Genomic DNA, 27,403 nt, shown 5'->3' with positions numbered 1-27,403 from the left:
GATGGACGGTCTCACATAAAAGACAGTGTTCATGACGCATCCATGATTCAGCTCACTGAGCCCTTCATGATCTGTTTCAGGTGTGTTTAGACAGGGAACAGTTGAAACCGTGCAGGCCAGTGGTTCTCCAGGAGCAGGATTAAGAAACACTGGTTTAGAATGCTGTTTGGAACCGTGATTAAATAAACACAGCTGAAAATGTGCACTGCTTCTGAGAAGTTTCCACATGTAACTTAATGCCATGACAACTTCTGCATTTGAGCAGAATTCACTCACAACAGGACAAAAAGATTTAGAACAGGCGACATGCAGCTCTTTTACTGCCCTGTTGTGGCTCCACAGCAGAATTAGACTTTTTAGGTAAAAAATAAAATAATCCTCCTTTACAGTAAAATAAAGCTCTGCTGATCGTTCAACACAGTTTAACAATAAATGGTCTTAAACACTGGAGTTAATGTAGAACTGCTGATTCACCCTTTAAACCTGAAGATCAGCACAGACTGCTGATCACCATAGCAACACAGACAACAATCTCGCCTAGACAGTAGCTAACGAAACGGCAAAGAGGGAGATTTAAGACAAACATCAATAATTTGGAGACGAATGGACTCGTTCACATTTATAATCACTCCAGCTGGTTTCCTGATACGTTTAATCTGCAACAAGAAACTGACAAACACTAAAAAGTCAAAGCTGACATCAACTTCTTCTAATTTTCCCATTCCACCTTAAAAATGATGCAGCAGTTACATTCTGGCACGTCAGGCACCATTTAAGATGGAACGGTTCAAACAGCCTCGTAAAAAAACTGTACACTGAGAGACATTTTACAAAGTTTCCTGCCGGAGATACGAGAAAAGCGCCTATAGCTGAGCTAAAGCTTAAAGCAGAGCTAAGTCTGTGTTTTTGTTTATATTTTTTAGCCTTTACTAGTACATCAGCACATACTGAGACATATTTACAGCCAAGGTGGTAAAATGGACATAAAATGTTGTGGCTCTCAAGGTGGTTTGATTTTTATTGAAAGCACAAAACAGCTCTTCTTAACATTTGGGTTGCCGACCCCTGATTTAGACCCATCACTAAAAACAGAGGCAGTACCTTTTTGCTGTACATGCACAGGTTCGGAGTTCTTCCTGGTACTGGAATCCCAGCTTTTGTCAGTTTGATGAAGTACTTTTGCACCCGGCTGGCAACCTAGAGCAGAGACAGAAACAGAGATGCTGAGGTTAACACACAACATCTGCTTTGGAGTCGGGGCTTTCAGATGTTAAATTACTTGTGAAAGACTTTGGAAAGGCTGAATAGCAGGAGTACTTTATTATTTTAAAAAATGTGACTCTCCATCTCCAAATGGAGAATATTTTGGCAAAGGAAAACAGACAGAGCATCAAAACAGAGACTGTGGAGGAGTCACCTGTTTGGCTGTCCTGTTCCCCAGTTCATCTGCGATCTTCTGCCAACGTTTCGACTCCACCTCCTCAGGTGGAAACTTCAGAAGCAGCTGCTCCAGCTTTTTCTACACAGAGCAGAAAAGGGACTTTACTCCATGCACAGACGAGAAAAAAAGCTTTGCACAGGAAATGTGTTAAATAACAATACCTAAGATAAACAACACACAACACAAGAAAACCAGACTGCATCAGTCACTGACAATATGGGATGATTAGCGGTTTTGATGATATACTGAGGTACAAAAGCCAACTATAATTATGTTATTTAAACTTTCCATTCAATCAGATCTAATAACTGTGCAATTATTTTAAAATCAGAGGGAAAATAAATGGTCTCTGCTACAATCACCCTGCAATGCACATGCCTGGACAACTGCATGCTTGCAAAGTTATAACCTGAACAGTAAACAGTAGTAATGCTATGACCTATGAACTTTTGGTGTTTTAAAGAAGCATGAGACGTTCTTTTAAAGTAATACCTGTGACAAAATTATTTCAATGATTTTCAAACCTTTTTTAGTATCGTTTAACAAAGAAAACTAACAATTTCGACCACTGACAGGATAGTAGTTATTTTTTCTCCATCCTTTATCTAGTATTAACTGGGGTCAGGTTGGCACTTAACAGTGGCAATGAGATTTATTCCAAAATGGCTTAAGTTCAATCGACAGTTAGGCTCTGTGAGAATTCAGGTCTACCTGTTCCTCCACCGTCCACAGCTGGTTAAACGTGTCTGGTTTGTTCTGGTGATACGGTCTCCCTCTGATCATCTGTAAGAGCAGCAATGCTACTGGTCAGCAAAGCAACGGTAATCTGGCAGATATTTATTTTTAAAAGCATGTTTGTTTATATAGATGATCTCTGACCACTAAAAATTTCTTGACTGACAAACAACGATTAAAGACAGGCAAACAGACGTTGGGCCTCATTCAGCAAACGGTCTTAAGAAGACATTTCTTCTTAAAATCCACTTACGCTCTCACAAAGATTCTGACATTCACCAGTGTTTTCTTATTTGGCATTTGTTCTCAGGTAAGAACAGAATCTACACACTCAAGAGCACAAAGGTGAGAACAGTTATGTGGTTTAAGAACACGTCATGGATCTGACGTAGACTTTTATCTTAGGATCTTTTCTCAAGAACAGATTTAAGAAAAAACTTTGGAAAAAGACACTGGTGAATGAGGCCCAATGCCCATTTAGGGGGAAATCTGCAAGAGACAAAAGTAAAAATCTATTAAGGCAGAGAACAAGAAAACTCCCAACAGCATTAAAAGAAAACATTCCCTTTTACAGCATTATAGCTCTTACAGTCACGACGTTAAGATGTAAAAACAAAATTTTTCTGTGTTCGATTTGTTAATAAGATGAACAAACAGAGCCTGACGTCACTGGAAAGCATTTCCCAAACATGCAGTACCATATCAGATGGGACCATTTCCAAAGGAAAGCTATTTGAGACTTTGTATCCTGTTGAACATCTTGTGCCCATCGTCCTTCACTAGAGATGCTTGTGAAAGTGCCTTAGAATCACACAGTACATAGAGCACAACCGCAGCTGTGCTTGGAGTTGTGACATTTGAATGCTGTCTGCGTTTAAGTCAAACGTCAAAGAGAAGATCAATTAAAGCAAAGCAAAGTAAACGATGATGGAACCAGACTGGCATGAAGATCAACTAAGCTTCTTTTAACAGTAGGGCTACAACGAATAGTCTATAATCAATTATCTTACAGATCAATTCTTGATGAAGTGATCACCCAAAGCACAAAACCTGCTGTTCCCTCACACTTTGCTGCTGCTGTCATTCACGCAACCTCTTCATTTATGATGCAGCGAAACAGAGGCTTTCATATCTGATGCTTTATGTCTATTGTCTATTGCAGTCTGTCAGAAAGACAATGTGCATCTATTTTTTTGTTTATCAAAACTATATACAGATTAGAACAGAATTTTATGCAATTATGTCCACTGTTGCATGATGTCCACCATGTGGAGAGTTAGTTTTGGATGTAAATAAATTTCTAATGACGTAACACAGTATAGCGGCAGCCACTTTGAGGACCGAATCAGGGAGTGACTGCGCTGCGCGACGCCTTCAATTTGCTGTGCTTCGTAAATGATTCACTTGCAAGACGGGACGGAAGCCGAGAGACGAGAGACACACAGACCTTTAATTCAGTGTTTTCACTCCAGGTTTGGAGCCGCTGCACTGTATAGTTTAGTGTTTCTCTCTGCTGTTCACACCTCGTTCAGCTCAAGAAGGGATTAATTAGCTAATAATATCAGGTATTTTAACCAGGAAACCACAGTTATGCAGTGCAGGGGTTTCAGGACTGGAGCTGAACTCTGAACTAACTGCACTAGCAAACTTACAGAATCACGTCTGTCGAAACACGACGTCATTTTCCGACCCACGACATTCAGTCTGATATTTAACGCTTATGTTTCTCCATTCAAATCTCATTTAAATCAGAAACAGAGAGTAAAGTTATACCGGCTGTCTGCAGCTCCGTTAGGGGACGACTGTTCATCTCTCGGCTGTTAACATCAGCTAAAGTTATCTAAAGGCCGGCATTGATCACATCTGTGTTAATTAGCTGATGTCGTTCCTCCTATGATGACAGTTTTTCTCCTCTTTATGCAACACAATGGGATCCTTTACCCACCCTGACATCAAGAGCCGGTGGGCTTCTGTGCTTTTAAATGCTGTGAGAGACTCTCCAGAATAGGGAGAGGGGCTGAGTATGAGATCAATATAAATGTCAGGTAAACACAAATTTGGTAGCTTTTCTGAGTTTAGGTAGGATCAGGAGTTCAGGAGGAAACTGTATCAGGATCACAGCCTGTTTTACTGACTTCGTCGAGGTCACTTTTTTTCTCTTCCAAAGTAAGGAAAGTAGTTTTAGCCATCTTTCACCTACAGTTACGCTCATGCGGAGCAGCGAAGCCAGAAATTTGGTCCCAAATAGGGCGAACACAACAGAAAAAACACGTGACCGAAACTGTAGGATATTTATTTATTTAAAAGTAGTTACTGTCTGCCATCTTGCACTGAGAGGGTCAGCACTCAAGGAAAACCAATTCATAAAACAATTCATTAACAAAAAAATTATTACAAATTAACTGTCCTTGTATGTGGTCACTATTCATGACAGGGTTAAGCAAAAGACACCTACTCAGAAATCATACTGGTATTGGCAGATATTTCACATATACGTACATAAAAAATACTGGCTCACTGGCCCACAATTCCTATATCGCTGCATCCCTACAGATCATCAACAGGAGAGGACATAAGGTTAAAGTAAAACCAAATACTTCCAGTTGTAGATGCTTATTTATTGAAGACACTGTTGAGTCTGCTATCCCTGCCAGCCAGCGCCGAAAATTTCGAAACACGCAGACTTTTTGGACCACAGCACTCATTTCTGCACATCCAATCAACATGACCGGGGACGCTTTGTCAAAGCAACATAAGCAAATGTCTGTTTTCATCATCACTGGATTTTCTACCGACTCTAAAAACTGTAGGGAGAAAATCAAACCCTGTTTAATTAATGTTTCCCTCTTTATACTGTAGATTTTTTTCTCCCCGCACAACAAAATCACCAATCCAACAGGACACAGGTGGGCAAAACATTAATATTTAGTGAACAAACTTCTTACTCATCTTTTACTCATTCCTGCAGTTACTCAGCCACACTACACTGTTAGAAATAAAGGTTCTGTGCAGGTACATTTTTCATTCATCACGGTACAAACAATCTCAATGTTCCCTCAAAGGTTCAACAGTGGTTTTAAGGTTCAACTGTGCACCTTAAATAAGTTTATCCAGGTGAAAAGTTTGTATTTGTACCTTTTCATAACCGAATGTTTTAAAACAGAACAATAAAACAAAAAGCCTGGAGACGAGACGGGGTGTGTGGAGTCAAAACGACTTAGAAAATATAATTTCAATGGATTATGGTACAATTAATGTTCCCTGACTAAAGGTACTGAGATGTACCCTTGAGGGTCCCATCCCAGTGACAAGAGGGGTACAGCCCCAGTGACAGTTTAGTACCTTTATTTCTGAGAGTGCAGTGTAAGTTTGTGAAGAGTGAACTAGTGGAGAAACTCCAACAATCCCTGCATTTCCATTCGTTAAGGACTGAGTTTATGTGCATGCCAATGGGATTACAGTGCCGACTGTAACCACTATCATTTAACCTGAATCCCAGCCAAAGCAATTCAGGGTCAGTTTCCCAGATCCAGACTAAGCCAAAGCCTAAATTAAAAAGAAGATTTACTGAGCTGTCTTTTAGTGACCTCAGGGCTTGTTCTGGGCTGGCTGTGGCGATGGCTTTAAAGATTCTCAAACAAACTAGAGCCATCAACACATCACCAGCTTCAGCTGTGTGGTTCTTTTAAACGACCCTAGTGACGCACTCCTCACGCTCTATCCATCAGAGACGTACGCACGGTCTAGACGAAGAGAAGTCCGCCCTGACCCTGGTGCCCCTGAAGCAGTGTGATATACAGATAAATCAGAGTGACTTAATTTCAACACTCTAGATCTGCCAACACAGAGAGAAACATCCGGAGCATCAAAGAGAGACACGGCGTCTCTCTCTGCCTCTCTCACAAACACAAAAACGTCTTTTAACTAACAGCAGAACGAGCGTGACGCAGCAGGGCAGGGGATGAGAGATACACAGGTACGAAAGGATGTTGTTAGGATGTGCTACTCCAGAGGTCACTAATAGGTGGACCGCGGTCCGAGTCCGGACCCAGGCGCTGTCATACGCGGACCTGGACCTATAACCGAGAATTATTTAATTTCGACCGGGTGGTCCTACTTTAATCGGCGTATCATTTCTAGTCATTACAGTACTGGATTAGCGGCCTGGGAAACTCGCAGACCAATCGCATGCGTTGTAAAAATCACATGTGATGCTGCTCAGCCAATCAGATCTGTGTATTACGATGAGCACTGTGACTCGAGTGAGTGACACACACACCGGGGAAGGACGAGGCGAGAAACAGCAGTCGGAGAAGAAAGTGAGCCAGATTATTTTACGTGGCGTCCTCTAAAAAGAGAAAACTGACAATAAATGTTGTTGAAATTCGACTTAATTGTACTTTATTTGATTTAACATTCAGTTGTTGGCTGTATAAGATGTTGATATACCTACTAGGCTACTTCAGTGAACAGTATAAGGCACTGAATCATGATGCAAGTTAGACATTATGATGTTCTGAACCTTTGCTTGAGGAAATGTTCTTTATCTGGACCTTACTGAATTTTAATTAAAGACCTTTGCTCTACTCTGTAGCGAAACAGTAACGCAGCAGCCTTTTTCTCTCCAGTTCTCCTCCATCTCTCCCCATCACAAGAAGCTTCCATGCTGGGAAGGTGAAGGCTAGCATGTGGACAGCTCAACACGCTTGGAGGAGAACACAAACTGACAATGCTGCTATGTCAGCTAACAGACGCCCCCTGCTGGCTGGCATCACGGAGGGAGGATCATTCTACCGACCCAGAGAGAGCGAGGATAATTACGCCCTCTTGGACTAAAATCTGCTTTATTTATAATAATTTGCTCAATTAGAAATATCACGTTTATCTACATATATTTATCATGACATCCCAGCATTATTGTCCACACAGTGGAAGAAACTGTAATAAAAGATTCAGTCTGTATCGCCGGCCCCCACACAGAAGAGAAAAATAACCGAGGGAGGCAGGTCGCAGGACTTTTCTATTTGTGCCAAGAGACATACATCAATCACAAAATGGCTGTTTCCAAAACACCGTTGTTTGCCTCTCCGTCTGCCCCTCCCCCACCTCTCACAGCGCAAGTAAAGAGATCAGTCGTTATCTTCCAGTTTGCTGAGAACTAAATTATATGTTCGGGCTGTAAAGCCTCGCCTGCTGCACCATCGGGAGCCAAACACACTCAGGCATTTGGAGAATGTATCTGCAGCAACCTGAGCAGCTCCAAACAAAGGCTGTTCTGAATCTGAATGTGTTTTACTACAATTAATGAACACTGAGACGTGCACAGGCAAACTGGTTTATTGGCCTTTATTTATGGGTGGTTTCTTCTAGAAATCTTTATATTTTTCCCAGCTGGTGTTCACCATTTTACTGCGATGTGCTGAGAAAAAAAAAACGGTAGAAGGAGGAGGGTGGGGGGAAAATGCTGAAGGGACGACCTTGTTCCTGTCTGTACCTACTGTTTTGTTCTGTACAATAAGCGGGAAAAAAGATCAGGAACACGTAACTGTTATTACATGTAATGTTTCATTGTTCACTGCACTGTGAAGTGAGCTTGAAAATAAAACCATTCATTTAAAAAGGGGGGGGGGTGCCAAGAGGAACTGGGCAAAACTGAACCACAATGTTTACTTTTCGCCATAGACTTCTCAGTGATGTAACTGCCAACAACAACAACAACTACAACAACAACAACAACAACAACAACTTTGAAACCAAGTTTTTTTTTTCCTGTATTAATTTTATTTCTTAAACATTTGTTTATACTTTTTGGTTCATATTTAAAGTCAGAAGGCATTGAGTGTATAAATATGAAGTGTATATATGCACTGGAAGTATATTAAATACACTATAAAGACAAAAGTGTCAGATAGATAGATAGATAGATAGATAGATACTTTATTTATCCCAAAGGACATTTAGCACCCAGTAGCAGTCACACAACACAGGACAGTAATAATAATAAGGCTGAAACAATATAAAAGAAAGAATATATATATAAAAAAAAACCTATCTACAGGCATATATACAAACAGAAATATACAAAAATCTGCAATGAGATCTATAACCTGAGATGAAAAAGGCAGTGCAATAATGACTGTACAAGGAGGAGCAGGTACGAGCATATAATGTCAATACTGAATAAATATGTGCATATATTGGAACTGAAATAAAGTGTCCAGGTGGGGAGTGTCCAGAATACTAGTCTCCCCATCACGGTATCAAACTGAGACAAAACTATAGCAATCTTGTGGTCCTGTTTTATTAGTCAGAACATTGGTGGATATACAATCTCAGGAAGGTATACAGATAAAAGCACCCTTATAATCCATTAAATACAGATTATTAAGCGAGATTAAACGCTAGACATGGAAGGCTCGAATGGCCGTGTATCAGTATCAGCTAATTTTCAGCGTCAAATATACGATCTGCCAATATTTCTCTACCTTAGCCGATCCTAAGAGCTGAACAGTGACGTAAAACAGATGAGCCATTTTAACCCTGAGGTGCCAGAATGTAACTGATGCACCATTTAAGGCGGAACAGGAAGATTTTAACAAGAAGCTGGCAAATAGAAAGACAACTTCAGCTCCGTCATATCTTTTTTACTAACGAAAAACATTTTCCTTAAGTATATTATGTTGCTGTAATCTTGCTGTGTGAACATGTAGAGCTGTAAGTAATGTAGATTTCAAAGCTTTAATCTTAGCTTAGCTTACACTGCATTAGCTTCATGACCTGTGGCTTTGGCAGGGACAGAATACAAAAAATAAACAGCAGAACTACAAAAGCGATCGTGTGGCAGCCCACATTTAAAAGCAGGAGGACTGTTTTGTCCTGTTAGCTGTGCCGGGTGCGTAGGCTCTGGTTATTTCAATGGTTACACTAATGTGAGGCACCAGAATGTTAATGCTACACCATTTAAGGTGGACGAGGAAAATTCAAACAAGAAGCCGGCGCATAAGAAGCTGAGTCAGTATTGTTGTGTCTGGTTTGGTAATGTTTGTGTTCAGCTTCGCTGCAGTGATTGTAGTGACCGCTTGCAAACCCACAACCTAGCTAGCTTACGACAGTTAATTACATGACTTTCTCTAACATTATATCATGACATTTAGCTGTACAGTAAAGGGCTTTATGGCCACGAAGATTTCAAAAGGTGCCATTCGCTTTGGCAATCTGCTTCCATGAATTGTAGGGGCTGAGTTTCTGAATGAGCACTGGGGATAGGGTTCTGTTTGCTTTGCTGTCGAGAATCGCTTCCGCGCCTTTAAATGTGGCGTCTAGCTACGCCCTCCATCAGTATCGGCTATTGGCAGATCCTGCTGAAAGGCGATTGGCGATCGGCCCCAGAAACACTGAATGGTCCGTCTCTAATAAAAGCCCCACTCTGGTAACTCACAAGTGTATGACGATGCGTGTATCACTGCACAAGACTTGAATGTTCAGTGAAACGGTTAAGTGAAGTGTGCACCAGACAGGTGACTCAAACTGCGTGAAGGAAGGGACTCACCTGTGTTCTGTTGCTGGACATGCTGTGTTCTGGAGCATCACTAGAGGGAAGAGACGAGTAAAGAGCAGAGCTGTCGCTCTCCTTCTTGGAATCCACTGGACTTTTTGGTCTTGCCGGTAACCCCACTGTAAGCACAGCGTCGTAACATGTGACCAACGCCAGCAACAATGCATAAAAGATTCATAGTTTGCTCACAAGGGCCAAAGCACAATGATCCAGTATTCTCCAACAAACACTAACTCGTATTCACACTGGTCTAGAATGTTCGCCCCCAGTTCACACTGGTTCATTTGGCTTGTCAGTACTGGAACTGGAGAAATCGCCATAGTCTTAAACTTCACGTCCTCAAATAAGAAACGCTTAGTTCTCAAGAGTGGAAGTCCTTAAGGTGGGGCCACCTAATAATAGAACCTTCATATGGGGTTTGGTCAATATATTGTTTGACAGTCACAGATTTACTGGCATCAGCAAACATATCAATAAGGATCAATTAAAGCTTCTTAAGGTTATATAAGAAAACCATGTTCACAGGTGCTTTTCTGCACAACAACCAAACATGTATTGGATAGAAACTTTAGATTAACAGTTCAACAATGCTCAAACAAACGTTTGTGTGACTGTGTCGCCGAACACATACAAATAAAATATGCCTGACAATAAAGCCAATTCACCCGACTGAGAACGGATCCACGAACACAACACATTTTTCAAAGTGAGCAGCCAGAAAACGAGCATGCCCAGTAAATCTACCCCTTTCATATAGCGAAACATACATTCTCTACATGTGCTGTGACTGAACAGCATAAACGAAGACCAAAAAACACAACAACAGCAAAAAAAATAAAAATACCTTTGTCAAAGATCAACTTCAACCGCCTTGTTTTGCGCTTCTTGTCGCAGAACTCCCTTTCGAATTCACTGCGGCCTGAGGTGTATTGGTCCCATGCAATTTCAGGGAGCTGGACCACTCTCTGAGGACAGGGCAAGCCCAACTCAACCTGCAAAGCACAGACATGAACTTCAGAATTCAGCAGACGACTCTTGCTGGAAATGGGCCACTTCAAACACTATGATATTAATATACAGGTATACCACACTGTGAATGTAGTGCACTTCTCATTCAGGACATCTGAGAATGAGTCAGGATGCTCACAGCACACGAAGAAAGATGGAATGATTGGTTCAAGGGCTTATTTGTGATATCACAACCGCAAAGGCCAATACCACGACACTGATCAATACAGCATATATTCCCGGAGCCAAGATGCTGCCGTGTTACCTGTTTCTGAAGCTGGTCCACAAAGGCAATGGGGTCAGCCAGGGCCTGCTTCTGGTGTCGGGCCAGCGTCTCCAGGTCCAGGATGGCTTGGGTTCGCTGGGCCTCCAGCACACTGATGGTCTGGAGCAGTCTCTGATAACTTTAAAGCAGGGGGAAGGGGACAATGATGTAGGAGTCATGCATTATTAACAGAAGACACTTGCTATGCATCAGGACATCGAACTTGTTGGCCATACATAATTCATTTGTGGACCGGCACACGTAAATGCCTGCTAAAGAAAGAATCAGTAAACAGTTCACGTGAAATCACGCAGCATTAGTCACCATGTGGGCGTGAAGCAGCTCACACTATGAGAGTGCAGCATCTAAACAATGCAAACAGCCCTGTGCGTAATAGCAGGGAATGAAAATGTGCTCTAAATCAAAATAAAACTAAGGCGCCTCACGACTCTCCAAAATGCCGTCGTCTTTGGCGGAGAGATAGCATCTTCTGACGGATTTATTTAAGAATGTGACCTTTCTTTTACTGCCTTCAAGCGCACAAAGGATCCACAAATAGCTGTGCAGATCAGTAAGAGGAAAAACAAGGACTGAACAAAGACGTTGTGCTCACAAAGCAGCAGAATCAACAGCAAGCGTTCGACCTCCTGCCTAGAACTAATCTGACTCAGAAGCTCAGTGGACCTTTCAGGATCAATCTAAGCCTAACATGTCAAAGATGAAAATCAATCACAGACCACAAGTACTCAATTCCAGCGAGTACTTATTTAGAAACTTCGCTCCGTCTGAGGGCGCCGAGGTCTGTTCGGTGTCCTCACCTTCTTTACAACCTGGACCGATTTTAAAAACGCAGGTGTTTAGATTCTAACAAAAAGAGGCACATAGAGCTGCTAATATTGCAGAAATAGTGGACAGAGTTTCAGTCCTGACACATGGCTGGTACTGTACTGCCACCTGGGTACCAGCCATGTGAATTGCACTCAAAAATGTTTGTTGAATGCCAAGGGGGAGGGGGGGGAAGCACAGGACGCAATCTGTTAACAAGCTGCCGAGAATGACTGACTGATAAAAATCCTGTTAATGAGATTTGTCACTTAATGAGTCATTTGCAATTACTGCCTTGTCAATTACGTTAATGCCATGTCAAAAAAAGACAGGACAGTACTACACGATGGCTTCAAGAGTAGAGTTCAATTTAAAAATACTCCGATCAGGCATAACATTATGACCACCTCGTTTCTACGCTCATTGTCCATTTTATCAGCTCCACTTACTATATAGGTGCACTTTGTAGTTCTACAGTTACAGACTGTAGTCCATCTGTTTCTTTGTTTGTGTGTGTTGTGCTGGTACGAGTGGACCAGACACAGCAGTGCTGCTGGAGTTTTTAAACACTGTGTCCACTCACTGTCCACTCTATTAGACACTCCTACCTTGTCCGTCCACCTTGTAGATGTGAAGTCAGAGACGATAGCTCATCTGCTGCTGCACAGTTTATGTTGGTCATCCTCTAGTCCTTCATCAGTGGTCACAGGACGCTGTTGGCTGGATATGTTTGGTTGGTGGACTATTCTCAGTCCAGCAGCGACACTGAGGTGTTTAAAAACTCCAGCAGCACTGCTGTGTCTGATCCACTCAGACCAGCGCAACACACACTAACACACCACCACCACGTCAGTGTTACTGCAGTGCTGAGAATGATCCACCACCCAAATAGTACCTGCTCTGTGAGGGTCCATGGGGGTCCTGACCACTGAAGAACAGGGTAAAAGGGGGCTAACAAAGTATGCAGAGAAACAGATGGACTACAGTCTGTAACTGTAGAACTACAAAGTGCACCTATATAGTAAGTGGAGCTGATAAAATGGACAATGAGCATAGAAACAAGGAGGTGGTCAGAATGTTATGCCTGATCGGTGTGCGCATGTATACTCTATATTAGGTCTGCACAATGTTAATCAATATCATGAAGTCGGCATTTGCAATATTAATATCACAGAAAGCTGCAAAGGCATTTATGTGGTCAAATGACAAATTGTGTTCTCATCTTGCAGCCCTGATGTACGTGCTGTCTGCTCCGTGGCTACAATCTGGTGTTATTGAGGGTGATGCAGCACCAAAAAGTGGTCTGTCTTTCAAAGCGTTTCTTTGACTGGCATTTTAACGTCCCCAGAACAAGTTAATTTCAACAAATACAGGTTCTAGGTTGAGATGACTTGTTTTTTCCCTCCTTTCTCCAATTCTCTCAACGCACAAAACCAGTGCAGTTGGCAGTCCTGTGCCCTGCTGGGCCGAGAGATGAATCAGCTGGGCTCCTGCATGGAGAGACCGGCAAGGGCTGAATGAGAGCAACCCAGCGCAACCTGTCTACCAGAAGCAGGCTCCGCCAACTGCCGCACCGACCGCCAGCAACAAGATTACTGATCACAACGGCTAGCGTAAACACTGCAGCGTATACATGCAGATGATTCGGATCCGGCCGAGAGACACCATTCTGCGTGCAGGCAGATTTAAATAACAAACAAAAGATGATCGGCTGTACTTACCTCACCACAATGTACCGCAAAGCTCTTAAATCCTTCGAGCGCCACGAGCCAAAACAAAGCAAACAGCAGGTGCGGCGCAGACAAAACAAAAAACTCAGCAAGCGTGTTCTACTCTTGAAGTGAAAGTGCAACCCTATTTATGCAGCAAAGGCTGAAATGTCTTAAATGGGAGTTAACAAAAACTGAAATAAATATATACACCGATCAGGCATAACATTATGACCACCTGTTTGTTTCTACGCTCATTGTCCATTTTATCAGCTCCACTTACTGTATAGGTGCACTTTGTAGTTCTACAGTTACAGACTGTAGTCCATCTGTTTCTCTGCACACTTTGTTAGCCCCCTTTTACCCTGTTCTTCAGTGGTCAGGACCCCCATGGACCACAGAGTAGGTACTATTTGGGTGGTGGATCATTCTCAGCACTGCAGTAACACTGACGTGGTGGTGGTGTGTTAGTGTGTGTTGCGCTGGTCTGAGTGGATCAGACACAGCAGTGCTGCTGGAGTTTTTAAACACCTCAGTGTCACTGCTGGACTGAGAATAGTCCACCAACCAGAAATATCCAGTCAACAGCGTCCTGTGGGCAGCGTCCTGTGACCACTGATGAAGGGCTAGAGGATGACCAACACAAACTGTGCAGCAGCAGATAAGCTATCGTCTCTGACTTTACATCTACAAGGAGGACGGACATGGTAGGAGTGTCTAATAGAGTGGACAGTGAGTGTTTAAAAACTCCAGCAGCACGTGTCAGTACTGAGTACTGGGATCTAGCCATGAATACCACATGACTACACTGTCTGATGTGATGTAAGCTGTGCATTTGAGTGTTTGAGTAGTTTGAGCACGATAGCCGACTTTTAGATGCTCACGTTAAGGGAAGCGCTTCAAATAGAAATAGCTCATTTTATATTCTAACCCTACATTCAGACCGACAGCGACTTTTCGCCTTTTTGCCCAGATCGCTGGTTGCTCATCGCAACTTTGTCGCATCGCTGGAAATCGCCAGCTCTCATTGAAAATGAATGACCTCCAGCCGCTCTGTCACATTGCGTCGCTTCCTGTGTGAATGCAGCGCAAGTTATAAAAAAATATTAAAACCTTAAAAATAAGGTTTCAATATCAGCATAGGAAATGAAAGAGTGATATCTGAATCCCTAAGGATGATAGAGTGTCTCTAGGATGAGAGGATATCATCAAATATCAGTGACAAAAAAAAATCCTGCATCTTAGCAAAATATAATTAAAAGTCTTACAAGAATGTGTAAAAGGTGGTGTTGACAGGTTATCAGTCTCGCAGGGCCAGCCATAATCTCGTAACGAGAACATCTGAGGACAACCAGGAGAAATTTTCGACTAAATGCAGGTGGGAATGTAGACATAGGATAGTAAAAAACTTAGTGTGAAATTTCTAAACCATTCCAGGGCCTTGTGAAGACAGAACTCAAATCAGGGGAACAACGGTGCGCTCGACAACACTTTCCGATGAACAACAAGCATGTCGCTAGCCCATGGATGTGACCCAAGTTAGCATGGCTGAAAAATCCTCCTAAAACTTCAATTAAGCATATAAATGTGTGGCATGTCTGCAGAAAGCATTGTTACAAGTTTGAGATCATGTCTGCCCCTGCAAGAATATTATGTCAAAAAAAAATGAAAGAATAAATAAATTAATACAAATAAAAAAACAAATAAAGAGAGTAACATTATTAACATACACTCAGGACAAACTGCAGTACGGGGTATAAAGCAGGAAAAAGTTGGACTAGACAACAGGAGACTCCACATACTCTTTGTTGTGTTTGAGCGCCAAGTGATCGGACTCGAAATAGTAGACGTCAGGATCCTCCTCCTCCTCTTCAGCCGGACCGACTGACGGTTCTTTGGTGGATCTGGACACACTACTATCCAACACAGCACCATCTCCGCTGGCCTTGGCCTCTACCTGCTCAGAGATTTCCTCTTCGGCCTCAGTTGCGAGACTTGGCTCATCGGCTGAAGGGTCTATGTGGCAGGCCTCATCCGAGTCCTGAGGAACCGTTGTGGCCTCCTCCTCCTCCTCCTCCTCCTTGAGTAAGCCATTGTCTGTGTGTGGGGAGGTGGGCTTTGGGGAACTGGATCTGGTCCCTCCAACACGAGGTGAAGTCCTCAAGGTGTATCTGTGTTCTTGAGGCTCCGTGAAGGAGGGGGGTTCTGGCGGTAGCCTGGAGGAGGCCAAGCCTGCCGTTTCTCCTGAGATATTTGAGCAATCATCTGAAGGGTCTTGCAGTTCCACCGATTGGCCGCCATTTGTGTTTTCCTCGACCATGCGCTCGTCCTGGGCCTGACTGGAATCCCCCACCACATCCACATCCACCTCAACCTCAACCTCCGGCTCCAGAGACAATACGGCATCAGCCGCTTCCTCAGCTGAGAAGTTTGTTTCCCCATCAAGCTGAGGGCCATTAGACTCGTCAACCTGCTCAAGAAGCGGGGATTTACAAGGCACAATGGGGTCAGGGGTCGAGGGGGCCGCCTGGCTGCCGTTGGGCAGCGAGGGACTGTTTGTGAGTGTTTGTGTAGTAGGGGAGGCACAAGGATCTGCGGGCAAGGCCGCAGGTTCTAAGTCCTCCTTATGGAGCTCCGCCAGGCCATTGGTCGCCTTGTGGGACTCGTCGGTCTGCGAGGGAGGGACACTCTCCTCCGCAGGCTCTGACTTGTCCTTTTTCTCCTCTGGGTCTTTTTCAAGGCCGTGAGAAGGAGAAGCTGAAGATGTGTCCAATCTGGAGTCCTCATCGTTCTCCTTGGCTGCAGCAGGTTCAGGGATTTCTGATTTAAGAGAAGGTTCCTCCTCGGTTCCCTGGGATTCCCCTGAGCGAGAGCAGCGCTTAGCCCTCTTCAGGGCAGGGGAGGTTTCCTGGCCTCCTCCGGCCCGGACTCGCTCCGAGACGTCCGACCTCTCCGGCTCGTCTTTCTCCGAGACGGACAGGCCCCGTTTCCTGTGGCCGGTCGAGGGTTCACCCTCCGGCTTTCCGTCGGCTACCTTCCCCGAGTTAGCCCCGGCCTGCTGGTGTTGCTGGCAGTCCTGCTTCTTCTTGGGCGATCGAGCTCTGGGAGGCGGCGAGGTCTCCTCCGGCTGGGCGATGCTGCGGTTCCTGAGGGTTCGGCCACAAAAGTTCTCGTCCAATCCATTTAACCCCACTGATGATCTCGTGACGCGCGAAGAACGGGACGCGGCCATACTATGGAGGGTGCCTACTGATTCCTCCTCATCGTGGTGCTCTCCTCTGCAGCAGAATGTGGGCACCTGGGAGAGGGAGGGAGGGAGAAAAAGAGAGAGAGAGCAAAAGAGAGAGAGAGAGGACAGGGCTCAGTATATGATGACACTGGTTATTGATAGCAGCCGTCAACGAAAGAGACAACTTGGCCAATGTCAAGATGATGAGCTACTGCCAGTGAACTCCTCACTGCAAGAGATAAAACCCAGAGACTTTAAAGAGACGGGCTAAAAATCACAGGCTGTTATTTCTATGATCTTCTACGATGTTCTGGCTGATGTAATTAATTGCATCCAAAGAACAACTGTTTTTATGTCATAGCAATTTGCTCATGCAAGCACTGAGTCATCACACATCTGCACTTGCCACACAGTCATAAAGAAGAATTAAAGGCAGGTCACTGCATTAATGCAGACAATACATTAACAACTGAAGCAACACAGTGTAATATTCCGACCCAATGATCCATAACTTCTAAGCCTCAACTGAAGCCAACAAATATCCCCCTTTTACTGCTCTGTAATGGCTCCAGCTCTGAAAATCACTATCAGAATTGGCATTTTCTTTAATCTTTCAGTTCCCACCATACATAACACGACACTTAACATGCTACGAAAACTTCAAAACGTGTAGAATAACACATTCAGGCTGATTTCGACCAGCAATTACTAAGAGTTACATTTATTTTCAACTGACGGTAAAATCAGACTAAACATCAGCTATTATTTAAGAAGCATATTGCAAAGCAGTTTAAGGATATCTTGCCTTTGAACAGCAAACATACAAATCAAAAAGTCACAAAATTTTATGAGAGATTTTACACACATTGTGACTGAACACACAGAGCTGGGCGATATGGCCAAAAATGTTATCACTATAAAAAATTTCATATAGACATCGAGACACATCGCAATAAATGTCAAATCATTATTTCTTTCAAGTTTGAAGTCTGATTTTTGCTCCTGGGGGGTTAACTGCTGTTTTAAACTACCCTTTATGGCCAGAACATGACAAACACTCACCAAACAGTGGAACATTTCACAAATCTGTCATGGGAGAGTGGGAGAAAGTGTCTGGTTAGCTGCTTTTACCAGCTGGAAAAGCACGGCTGCAGTTTTGGTAATATTTATAATTTAAGAAAGAAAACATTATTTTTAGCGTCTGGTGACGAGAGCTAAACTGTTTCGTTTCTGAACAACGTCAGCTTCATACGAACAGCAAACATTAGCTGGCTCGGTACGTCAGTGATGGATCACACCGCCTTACTGCCATCACTCCCACCACATCCATGTCAGAGCGTATCACAGTATTCAAACACCAGCTAGCGACGTCTGGATTTCTCTACAGTAGTTTGAGGGATGGAAGAACCACAATATATCGGATGCTCACTGTGTAAAAGCACGAACTGCAGTGTGAATCTCTAACACTAGACAAACTGAAATTGGTGCTTTTTTGTTGTCTGATCTACAGTGACATCAATTCGCCGTGTTGTGCGAGTGACGGAGCGCTGCTTCAAGTTAGCCAGCTGCTAAAAACAGCCAGCCTGGGAAGATAGCATTCTCCACTCTCCAGTGCCACACAGCGTCCTCAGTTTACTTTCATTTAAATCACTCTTTCTTGCACTTTTGTTGCTTGGCTATGCACGAACACTAAAATATGACTGTTTGGCGCTGTATCAGTGGAGCGGACCTGATTTATCGCTGCTAAAGCTTGTTAGGATGTACGGAAAGAAGTGAGTTCACTCTAAGCCAGTACAGTTACACCGCTTTTCTCATCATCACTCGCTTTCCTTGCAGTAGAAAATGCCACCAGGGCTGTCGCTAGAATGTGCAAGCGTGAGAATGCTCTATTATATCAAACATTTCTTATATTTCTATCAAGAAAAGTTGTATCGCAATAATTATCATTATCGTTTTATCGCCCAGCCTTAATTACAGTAATCTGTTCTGGTGGAAATTTGTTTTGCATGCTAAATCGCTCCATTTCACACACAAACACATCTCAAGTGCCACATGGAAGCAAACCAAACAATAAAAATAAATCAATAAAAGATCCATCACACTTACACGAGATCTGTACTACCCACTGACTCACTTGGAACCCACATGTTCCATTATTGTTTAACTCCCTCTGATTTTTCAGTAATAATTAGTAGTACGTAGTGTTCGTACGTCGCCACAATCATGTGCTTGCACTTCAGGATCCTCTCTGCTCTCAGCTGTTGATCAAGCACAGTAAAAGCAGGCTTAAACCTACTGACCTCTAACTGAGTGCGTCAGTGCATTAATATAATCAGCGAAAGCTTCGTCCAAGCAGAGTCCATGCATAAAATATGTCATTTAAAACACAGAACCAGTCTGAAAATCTCCTTGTCAGCAAGCAGAAGAAGATCACAACGAATTTTTAACCGCCCCTCTCATTTACTGCCTTATCTGTCTTGGAAGCACAAAAGCACATCATGAACTGATATGAGGCCTCATAAATGTACTTTATCTGTTATCTGAGCTTTACAGGTGCTCTTTATGAGAGAAAAGCCAAACAGTCTATCGGAGAAAAGGATTCAACAGAAAAAATGTAAACAAATCTCTTTAACAAGTTAGGCTTAAATATAAAGCAGTGACAGACCAACACTAGGCACCCTCTTAGTGGAGTCTGGCTGACCAATTCCAAAAACACTCCATCACAGACGGGATACGATAGGTAATATCTGAAATGTGATAAGACGCCATCTGCAGTACATCAGTAATTAGTAAGGCACAACAGAATCTGATCACGTCCTGTGTGACTTAGCAAATTTCACTTTATCAGCCAACCTTAACTCTTCATTTTGCTACAACCATCCAAGGTCTGTAGCACGTCACACTATCAATACAAGTAAGACTTAACAGTGAGTGCGTTTACATGCACTTCATAATAACTAATAATCCAATAACTGCAAAAAATCGGATTTTGTCAGCAATCCGATCAACAAGTTTACATGCACTTGGGTAATAATAATGGGAAACACCGGGTCTACATGAGTCAGACAGTAATCAGATTTCTGCTTTACAACCAGCCAATAAACTCACAGAAGACGTGATGTAAACGTAATGTAAACTTCATGACGCAGCTTTTTTTAAAACATCGAGTCACTTTACCTGAAAATATGAACAAACATCATCTAGAAGATGAATATTTAAATCCTTTATTTCCTGTTTGGTTTCAGCGCCGCTCCAACAGTGTTTTGCTGCATCTCGCAACATCCACCGTCTGTTCTCGCGCATGCACAGACTGAGAAATCCGAAAGAAATCTGAGTAAGAGTTCACATGCACTGAAAAATCTAACTACTGAGCTAAAATCCCGCTCTCTTTATCGGATTTCTAGATCGGAGTATGGTGTTTACACGACCATTTGAACAATCGGATGACTGCAGAAATCTGATTATGATCGGATTATTGATTAATTTTCCACAAAGTTGTCCATGAGTATAATGTTTTCTGCCTGTCATTATTTTTTATGGCTAAATTGTCAGATGGTCGCTTATTATTAACAGACACGATAAGTCTTTTTACCCATATCTCCATTTTTGTAGACTAAGTAAGCAAACTGATGTAAAATACACAATCCTAACAAATGCATGGATGCACATCCCTCTCAGACAAAGTGTTCGGAGGATCATACAGGAGAAAACACTCTTACAGCCTTTACAAACATATCAGACAGAGGCTTTGAGTTCAAATATTTCTAACGGATGCAACGTAAGACGAAACACAGCAACTAAACAGAACTAACATGCAACCAAAGCTCATGAACTAACTGGAATATCCGATGCTTTATGTTAGTTTAGGTTGTGCTATGTAACGGAGATGACTGGCAGCACCGGGGTGAAACAATATGAAACACTTTCGCATTCACCACCATGTTTTTTTTAAACCTATTAACCAGCAAGCTAACATAATGACTTCCCAGAGGGCCTCCGATGAATACTAGCAGCCTCAACTTGCGGGTGAGAACTGACACTCCACCCTTTGAGCCGAGGGAAATACATGCAGGGCGGAGAGGTACATGCAGAATGTATGGGAAAAACTATTTTTTTCAGATTTATTATTATTTTATTATTATCAAAATTACATATTATTACTCAGCAGTAACGTGTGGGTTCACTGGGGGTTTTGGAGAGGAAATAAAACGGCTGTACTCACATCGCAACCCCTACCTAACTTGAACACTATTGTACAGAAAATTCGTAAAAGTCTGTAAGTTTCTCTTCAAGAAAGCAGTTCATGTAAAATCCCTCTGAAAGACTTTTGCATCTAAACAATGAAATTATGAGCACATTTTGCTGAATCTGCAGATTTTAGTCCTACACATAGGTATGCAGCTCAGACAGGGCTTCAATGAATAACATGCATTGTTAATGAATAACAATGCAAACTAAACAGCACACTAAACTTACGGAACGCCAGTCTTTAACAGCACCAACAAAATCGAAATAACAGAGATTAACATTCGCGGCAGTGTACCACAACAGTGAGCAAACAGCTCAAAATAAACGACTGCAGTAATAACAATTTTGTATTATGGTCTTTCATTCCTTATTCCAAGTTTACTGGAGCAGGGATGCGCCGATATGGGAACTGTGGGCCGATGCACGGCATTTATCCGAAGCTGATGCCTACACATTTATGAAATGCAGAAAATGGGACAGGATCCACCTGAATTAGCACTGAGGACAAACAGAACATTCATTACAGACAGAACAGGGTTACAAACACAGTAAATAAAAAGAAGATATTTAACCAAAGCAGCCCAGCAGCACCTAAACCTTCCTTTCTTCCAGAGTACATCAGATACATCAAATATCAGTTTGAAACAGGAGTCAAATCTAACAACCATCCATCCAGTGCAGACATTTTTAAGCAAATATCTGCCTTGTTTTTAAAGCATTATCACATTACAACAGCACATGCAAAAAGTCCCGTAAACAGAATTTCCGTCTTCGGACATCAGTCTGATCTGAAAAATACTGTAATCAAATTTCTGACTCAACTAGAATGACTGCAGACGGGCCAAATCAATTCCTAAACCCCCGTTTTTAGTGCCAAACACGAGACAAACGTATACAAAGCAGAACCGGCACGATACAGGTTAAGCAAAAGAGTGATGTGCGGAAGCCAACACCAAGTGTAAATGCCACTGTCAGCCTAGATGATTTAATATTTCGCACTGATTAAACCCTTTTTGCCAAATATCGGAGTGATCCATGGTGCCCTTTGCGCTTGTCAGAACACATCAAATATCCGCCTGTTCATTCATACCAGCCACCGCTCATTCAGCCGTGAAGATTTGTGCACATCCCTACCGCGGACATATTTATCTTGCTTCACGGCCTTGAAAAAAAAAGGAGGCACCTGGACAGAATTGTACACGTATCTTTTTTCACACCCCGCTGAAGCCTCCTGCTGAGACGCTAATACGATTTGACCATGCATAAGAAAGACAGAAGCGAGCTGGATCAGGGGTGACGAGCCTAAGCTTCTCAAACCGGTTTGATGAAGCTAATTTTCCATTACTGCGCATGTAAAGTTAAACACCATGCTCTATTTTCCCCCTTTCAGTAAAGAGGGTTTTCACTGAGCGCACACGCCTATGGGTTTCGCTCAACCAATCAAACCCACAAAGGGATTAGGGGTTCACGCATGAGCGGCCCATTAGCAGTGATTTTATTTTTGACACATATTCAGGGTGTAATACAGGGATTAAAAGCAATGAAGTACCACAGATCAAAATACATGCATTTAAATGGAAAAAATAATAATAATAAAAAAAAAAAAATTTCACCTCCAGCCCCGCCAACCATCCCTCATCACAGATCCATCAGGTGTTGTAATTGGCTATAACAGCTGTGTTATAAACACTACTCCATTACATACTGGCGGCGCTCGAAATAGACCAAACACTTAATGATGCATGCACCAAAACAGAACCTGCCTCAAAATTCATTTCTTATAAGTGGGTCCATTTACAGCTTTCATCTAACCTTAATCGTCACAACTGGCTGGCATGAATCTGTTGCGTTGATTTATCTTTACTGTGCACCATAACTATAATCAAAATCTTGTTTTATTTTATGTAATAACCATATTTTTAGTGCGCAAAACTATCTCCTAGAAGGGTGTACTAGACTATACCTTGAGAAAAAAGTTGTACGTATGATATTTCGAGAATAAATAAAATAAAATCATAATATTTTGTAATAAAATGGTAGAAGTACGACATTAAAGTGGCATTAATACCAGGAAAGGTTGCAATATTGTGCCCAAAGGCTTTGCCAAGGGAAGCAGCACCTCCTCGTGTTAAATGAGGGGCGGTGAGTTGGTGGAGTTCTACTTTCATATCGATTCACCCATAAAGAAACACTCAGCCTCCCTGTCTCTCCTGCACATCAGCACCAGCCTGTTATTAGGATAAGAACCGGCTGAAACGGCTGAGCAGGAAACTTCATGTAGAATAAAGAGCCAGACGGACTCGGAGGAAACTGTCTGTCTGTGTTGTTGACGGAGAATCGCAGGCAGGGTCGTCTACACGGCTATCGGGGCTACATCTCCCCCCATTCAAAGAGGGCATGGAGTTTCACAGACGGTGAGAATGAAGATCAAAATGATCCACAAGGAGTCAATGAGTGTGTGGAGGTCCGGCACGCCAGTACAGCAACCGGGACACCAATGCGTTATGGCAGCCCCCCTAGTTAGACCACTTTATCCTTAAAAATAAGCCTTCGAAATATTACGACTTCATTCTCAAAGTCTACTATTTTCATTTTTATTATCAGTGGCCCAAAAACGCCGTCGTCATTAACGTAGGAACTGAACTTTGTGTTGGGCACTCTAGGTGGTCTAGGTGGGCTGCATTTCTAGACCATTGTATCATCGGAAGCTGTTCCAATCAGAAAGATCTTTTCAATAGGATGAATTGAGGAACGCAGCCTACATTACGACAACTTTCGACAGCGATGTAGGAGCATCTTTCATGGTGTTGGTGTTCACCTTTGTGCACGTAAATGAGGAAATGCAGTTTGATGAAATAATCTATTATACATGCTTTACAAATATATACAGTATGTTGTTTGTTTACTGTTTAAGAGGGTGTAAATTGAATGCAGGGTATGGAATGCACCTGCTCTCAGTGAGCTGAACAGTTTTAGCCTTTAGTACAGTACTTTCAGCCAATTTAATGTTTTGTTATTCATACCAACATTTTCCTTGAAATCCTGCTATCACTCACATCAACAGTTCTTCAAATTTCATGTTCCGACTCCTTTTCTGATGACGTGATCAATCAGCCGGGGTGGAACGTTCCGTTCCACATTACGTGATGCCTCCACAGAACCGTGCTACCAAGAACACAGCCTATTTTCTCTATGTGGAGAAGAGCAGAGCACAAACTAACACACTGCTTTCCAACGCGGACCTCACGGCCTTCAGACGGTCCACATTTTTCCTTCATCCCCATGTTGTGAGTTACCAAAAATATGGACCACACATTTGGTTACTGATCATTTTAAAAGTATTGGAGAAAGACTAATTTAAACAAGCAACCTGCACATCTCTGCTGCAAATAAAGTCCTGAACTTTGTTTTCAACAAATGCCATTTAAGAACAATGTAGTTGAAAGTGTAGTCAGTACAAACGTCAAAACTAACCCCTCTTGACGGGTCTAGCGGTCATAGCCGCTAAAACGTCAATGCCAAACAACTAATTCAACAGAGTTCAGGTTGATTTGAACCAGATAAGCTCTTCAACCTTAATACATAAAAATACAGGGAGATTCACTCGAAAGAGGCCCCGAATATTCTGTAATAACTCTCACTAGGACGAAGCAATCTGAACGAAACAACGTGCAACGTGCTCCTCAGTATATGGAGCTTCGAGCAAGCCAGGATGCCCCTGCATCGGAGCATTTGCAACTTCCGGGTGGGTACCCCCGTACCCCTTTATGTGTCTGGCAGAAACTGAGATCACTTCCAGCATCATATGTAAAGCAATCGATTACACATACGTCAAGATATGTAGTGTATTTTTTTTGGTTCAGATTTCTGCATCCTAACAGGAGTTACAACAGAATATCCAGGGCCTCTTTCAAGTGAATCGCCCTGTACATGCATTTAAGTACATACGATTAGTGAAAACTAGAGCTGTGCAAACCAGCGCAAAAATGGCCTGTTTTGAATTTGTATGAGGAGATATGGACTTCTCTCATTGTTTATTTGTTGAAGCTTCGCCACATGTGGAGTCTCAGCTTCAGACTGGCTAGCTCTCACTGCGAGTTGTTGACATGCTTCAAAATGTTGTTTTATTACAGCCACCAAGAGGGAGATTAAAACAATACAGATGTGAATTCTGTGACTTACACAAAACTCAGTAAACACTTATATTTGTGGTATGAAAAAATACATTTTTAGGGCAAATCTTGAGAAATATGTATGTGCTGTCATAGAAGATGCTGCTATAAGAATACAAGAATCAATGCTAACTTATTTAACTACATGAAATAGCCGTGTTACCTTTCACCCATCATTAGTTTGTGCCCCACTCTCCCCTCGCCTTGGTCATCACATAAACCAGTGTTTCTCAACCCTGGCCCTGGAGGCCCTGTGCATTTTGTGGTTTTCCCACTTTAACTCAATAATGAGCTGCTAACAAACTGATTGGTTGGATCAGGTGTGTTGGGACGCAGGGAAAACACTGAAAAGTGCAGGGCAGTGGGCCTCCAGGACCAGTGTCCAGAAACACTGATTTAAATGACAAACCTCAAAAGTGGTGTGTAATATTGAGTGACTATAATTAATATGAGCAAAAAGTAGATTAAATTTCTTGAGGAAAGTAAAGTTTAATTTGAGTACCATCATGTGAAAAGTCTCCGGAAAGTACAAATCCATTACATTTATGCTAAAATGTACATAACTTAATAAATGGAAGTGGTTACTATCCGTCCTACAGGATAATTATTACGCATGAGCAGAACTCCAAACCACTTTTTTTATAACGCATTAAAAAATATTCAATAAATCAAGTCAACTACGGACAGCTACACACCTTAAAATCCCTACAAATTCATTCTACTTCTTGTCCTTCCTTCTTTCAGCCTAAGCATCCACCGCAAAACAGGCTAAAAATAAAATAGACACAACCAAAATGTCTTAATTTTAAAGGGGAATTCCACCGACTTTTTAATATTTGTGCAAAATTAAACAGCTAAGTTGTAAACAAAGTCGTTCAGAGTGGTTTGGCGTGAAACGCTCCGTTCTAGAGAAACTTACCGAGTCGGAACTGTTTACAGCGATGGTGATAGGAACCAGACGTCTGTACAGTTTAATACCTTTCACAGAAAAGTTATAACGTTATACTGCACATATTATGTATATTTTTAAAAGGCTTTGATGGTGGAGGGGTACATGAAGGGCGTTGGGAGGCAAAATAGCCCCCCAAAAATGTACTTTTCCATATTTACGACTATTTTACCATCATCAACATAAAGCTAAGAAGACACCTGTAGGTTCACTGGTGGTTCTGGATGGTAAATAAATTGTCTATATTTGTGTTGTACACATGGTGACCCCTGGTTCCTATCACCACCACTGTAAAGACATCTGAGTCCGAGTGTCTCTACAAATAAACCAATTCACATCAAACCGCCCTGAATGACACTTTACAGCTCAACGACTGAACTAGACAGAAATTTTGGGAAATCGGTGGAAATCCCCTTTAAATTGATCACGATTGAATCTATAACGGTCAGTGGATCATCGTCGCACGTGCGCACACGCTTCCAACTGAAAGTACTACAGAGGAGAGCGAGCGCGTGCGTGCACTTATTTTTTAAATCTCAAAACCAGAATTACTTCCAACGGTCGATTTCACTTTAACTGAACGTAGTAATGCAAACCTACAGCCGTCTTGCTGCACCTAAACAGTCAAAAAGCACCTTTTAAAAAAGAAAAGTAAACGTTTCTGCTCCTAAAAGCAGTGCTGAGTGGATGTTTATGGAGGGGTGATGTACATTTGAGGCCCTTTTTGCTTTAAAAAACCTCCAAAAAGTGACATTATGTTAACGGTTTTCTTCAAAATATCGTTAGTTGCCGACTTTAACGTTACCAGCTCTCTCCCTCATAAGCAGGCAGGAGGAGCGGGGTTCAATTTGCACTTCGTTTGCGAAAGATTAACACATTAACCCGCCTCTTTTTCGCATTTTACCAGTTTCTGAACTTAAAAAAATCAAGATTCCTCGCCTGCTTTTAGTCGGCTGGCCTGGGCTCGGTGCTGGGGCCACGGCTTTGCGCGGTAACCGCTCGCCGGCTGCGGAGCTCAGACTGCGGCCAGGCTCGGTGGAGGTGGCGCGGGGGAGCTGGAGGTTAGCATGGGTGTTCGGTTTTGCGATCACTGAGCAAAATGAACGAGCAAAAACGCGGAAAATGTGAGAGGGGAATCTCCCTGAGCCACTGCTCCGCTCCCGACAGTCCTCCTCAAGCCGAGAAAACATGAGCTGTGTGGGCTGAAGGTTTTTAAGCAGCCCGTAACATCAACGTTACTCGCCTGGCTACAACGCTTAACCTAACT

General features: G+C 42.5%; 1 protein-coding gene across 2 annotated transcripts in view; it reads right to left on the bottom strand.

Moving 5' to 3' along the window:
- Positions 1-27,403, bottom strand: part of zzz3 (zinc finger, ZZ-type containing 3) — a 38,703-nt gene that overhangs the window by 10,331 nt on the left and 969 nt on the right. For both annotated transcript variants that reach the window (XM_036596404.1, XM_036596406.1), the window contains 7 exons: positions 15,341-16,836; positions 11,005-11,143; positions 10,576-10,723; positions 9,726-9,850; positions 2,153-2,224; positions 1,418-1,519; positions 1,102-1,197 (listed from right to left, as the gene is read on the bottom strand). In XM_036596404.1, the coding sequence (XP_036452297.1) occupies positions 1,102-1,197; positions 1,418-1,519; positions 2,153-2,224; positions 9,726-9,850; positions 10,576-10,723; positions 11,005-11,143; positions 15,341-16,770 (2,112 nt within the window). In that variant the 5' untranslated portion in view covers positions 16,771-16,836. The remainder of the gene's footprint in view (positions 1-1,101; positions 1,198-1,417; positions 1,520-2,152; positions 2,225-9,725; positions 9,851-10,575; positions 10,724-11,004; positions 11,144-15,340; positions 16,837-27,403) is intronic.

Source organism: Colossoma macropomum, unplaced genomic scaffold (genome assembly GCF_904425465.1).
Source record: "Colossoma macropomum unplaced genomic scaffold, Colossoma_macropomum, whole genome shotgun sequence".
Classification (NCBI taxonomy): domain Eukaryota; kingdom Metazoa; phylum Chordata; class Actinopteri; order Characiformes; family Serrasalmidae; genus Colossoma; species Colossoma macropomum.
This window is presented reverse-complemented; position numbering and strand designations above follow the sequence as displayed.